Source organism: Portunus trituberculatus, chromosome 35 (genome assembly GCF_017591435.1).
Source record: "Portunus trituberculatus isolate SZX2019 chromosome 35, ASM1759143v1, whole genome shotgun sequence".
NCBI lineage: Eukaryota > Metazoa > Arthropoda > Malacostraca > Decapoda > Portunidae > Portunus > Portunus trituberculatus.
In genome coordinates this window covers 1,617,604-1,620,103 of record NC_059289.1, presented here as the reverse complement: position 1 = coordinate 1,620,103, position 2,500 = coordinate 1,617,604, and the positions used below count along the sequence as shown (strand labels likewise).

The 2,500-nt window shown below is 45.3% G+C and overlaps 1 protein-coding gene across 1 annotated transcript in view; it reads right to left on the bottom strand.

Annotated features, from left to right (window-relative positions):
• The window catches only part of LOC123513016, a 120,476-nt gene extending 119,243 nt beyond the window's left edge, over nucleotides 1–1,233 (bottom strand). Inside the window, 1 exon segment of the mRNA XM_045269825.1 lies at nucleotides 1,091–1,233. Coding sequence (XP_045125760.1) covers nucleotides 1,091–1,233 — 143 coding nt within the window.
• Between the last annotated feature and the right edge of the window lie 1,267 nt (nucleotides 1,234–2,500).

Here is a 2,500-nt window from a genome sequence, read left to right as displayed (position 1 = left end):
TCCCGAAACTGTATGATGCGTTGGAAAAAGTCTGGAGCTTTGGTGGACTTTTTATCATAGAGGACTTGTACTGCTGAATATTTAAGTTGTGTTCCTTGTAAACCAAAATAATGGAAACGAATTTGATAGTGTGGTAGATAAATAGATAAATAAATAAATGAATAACAATGATTACGATGCGCGAGACAATGATAACGATGCGATTCCACGATAACGATACGAATCCAGTTTCCACGATAACAACACGAGTTTCCACGATAACGATACGATTCCAGTTTCTACGATAACGATACGATTCCACGATAACGACGCGAGTTTAAATGATAACGATGCGGGCGTAGCGATAACTATACGCCATTGAAGTCTTCCTATCTACACAGGAACCAGAACGAACCCTTCCTCCCCAAGAGTTCGCCCCAGCAGTCCCGTGGGTGTAAGGCAGTGACGAGGCAACCTTGCTGTGCCTCACAAGGTTCACCATGAGCAATGACCTGCCACACACACCACGCCCCAGCCACTGTCATGAAGGGAGTCCTCTCACCCCTAAAGGAACCGACACCCCCTGCCCCCGTCGTCCTGCCAGTGTCTGGTGCATGGCGCCCAGAGTGCCCTCGTTCATGGCGATTTGTACAGCCCGGTGCCATCACAATGTGTAATATGATCTTTCTCTTTTATCTCCTCCTACTCTTGCTCCCCTCCTGCTCTTGCTCCTGCTCCTCCTCCTCCTCCTCCTCCTCCTCCTCCTCCTCCTCCTCCTCCTCCTCCTCCTCCTCCCTTCCTCTTCCTTTGTCCTTAGATTGTGCCTTGCAAGTTTCCTGTATGTGTATGTTCTTGTGACTGGACAGAAACAATAATCCAATCACAGATTGCTTCGGTACCTCTGCCTGTCATTCCATGCATCGAATCACAAGAGATATTTTGAATAAAATAAGATAAAGATAATTCCAAAATTTGGCATAGAGAAAAGAGGTTGCAAACTAGTTTTAAATGGAACTGCCTTCGTCTTGTGTGTAAGCTCGCTGTAAAACCCTTTAGCTAACATCTGAAAGATTCTTTAGACATTCAGATTACAATAAGCAGATAAAATCACGGAAGGAAGCGCAGGTCGCCTGGCGAGACACGGTCTGTGACGGAGTGAAGTGAGTGTGCTGCAGCTGTTGCTGTCACATGGAGGTGCTGTATCTTGTTGAGTCTGGACAGGAGCTCCGACACTCCACCAGACATTCCAGTCATGCTTCAGACTCTCTAACCAAACAGTCTGGAAACCAAGCCATGTGTTTTCCTTATTTCTTGATAATAAAAAGAAAAAGTATATTTTTCTTGTAATTCACAATATAAAGCGTAGATCGCATACCAAATTAGCTTTATGACACGCAGACAACATAACAAAGGGGCATCATTTTATTTCCATCACAATCTAAAGTGAACCATTGAACAAAGGCTGGAGACAATATAACTCCCTTTCACTTTGCATCATTACAACCAACAACAAATCACTTCATAAATCTTGAGGCACTTTGTATCTAACTACCGATGCACTTCATACCAATCATACCAACAATAGATGACTTAATAACAAAGCTTGGGAACTATGCAACTCCCCTCTCACTTCATACCACCCCATCCCCGCCCAGCCTCGCCCTGCCCGACATCACAAGCCGGCGACCAGATCTATTCACCGGGACATAAAAATCGCATCCTGAGAAAAGCGAAAGAGATGTGCCATTATGCCCTGGATGGTGACGCGTCCGGGGGTTTAAATGCACCCTTGGGAGGACACACAAAGGCTAAGGCACGGAGACAATGAAGGCTGGAATGCGAAAAAGCAGCCATAAAAAAAGACGAGGGAAAGGATCTCAATTAACGCACGTAGCAGCCTTCTATTGAAAGCATCCACCGGCCTGTGCTTTCCCTCCTTGCCTGACCTACCTAACCCTGCCGTGCTCTATCCTGCTCTACCCTGCACCGCCTCCTGCTGGGCCCCCGCGTGCAGGTCCTTTGATCCGTGACCTTTGATGTGTTTGGGTCGCAGGGACGCCACACAGAAGCTGCTGCGGGAAAATATGAGGCTGATGTGAGTATTGCAGGAATGTGGCGATGTAATGGTGGTGGTGATGGTGGTGATAACTGTGATGATTGATGGTGTATCTACCTGCTCTCACCTGTTATCGGCTCACCTGTGTCACGTTTCTCTGGCAGGTACGTCATGTTTTTTTTTTTTATGAAGGAAAGGGGGGAAAATCCAGCCAGAAGCAACGAAAATGGCTATAAAAAAAATATATGTCCGCTTACATGCCAGTCCCCAAGCATGTCCGAGAGAGTTAGCCAAAAACAAGGGATAAATAATGTCTTGAAACCTTCATAACCTAATCTAACCTAATAGAAAGTGGTTATTTTTTATAAGCATGTTTTTAAATGCTAGTTTGAGTGTGGTGTGGAGTGGTGATAATATGAGAGACGTGTTTTTTTTTTTTTTCCTTTTTTTTCCTTTCCTTCCCCT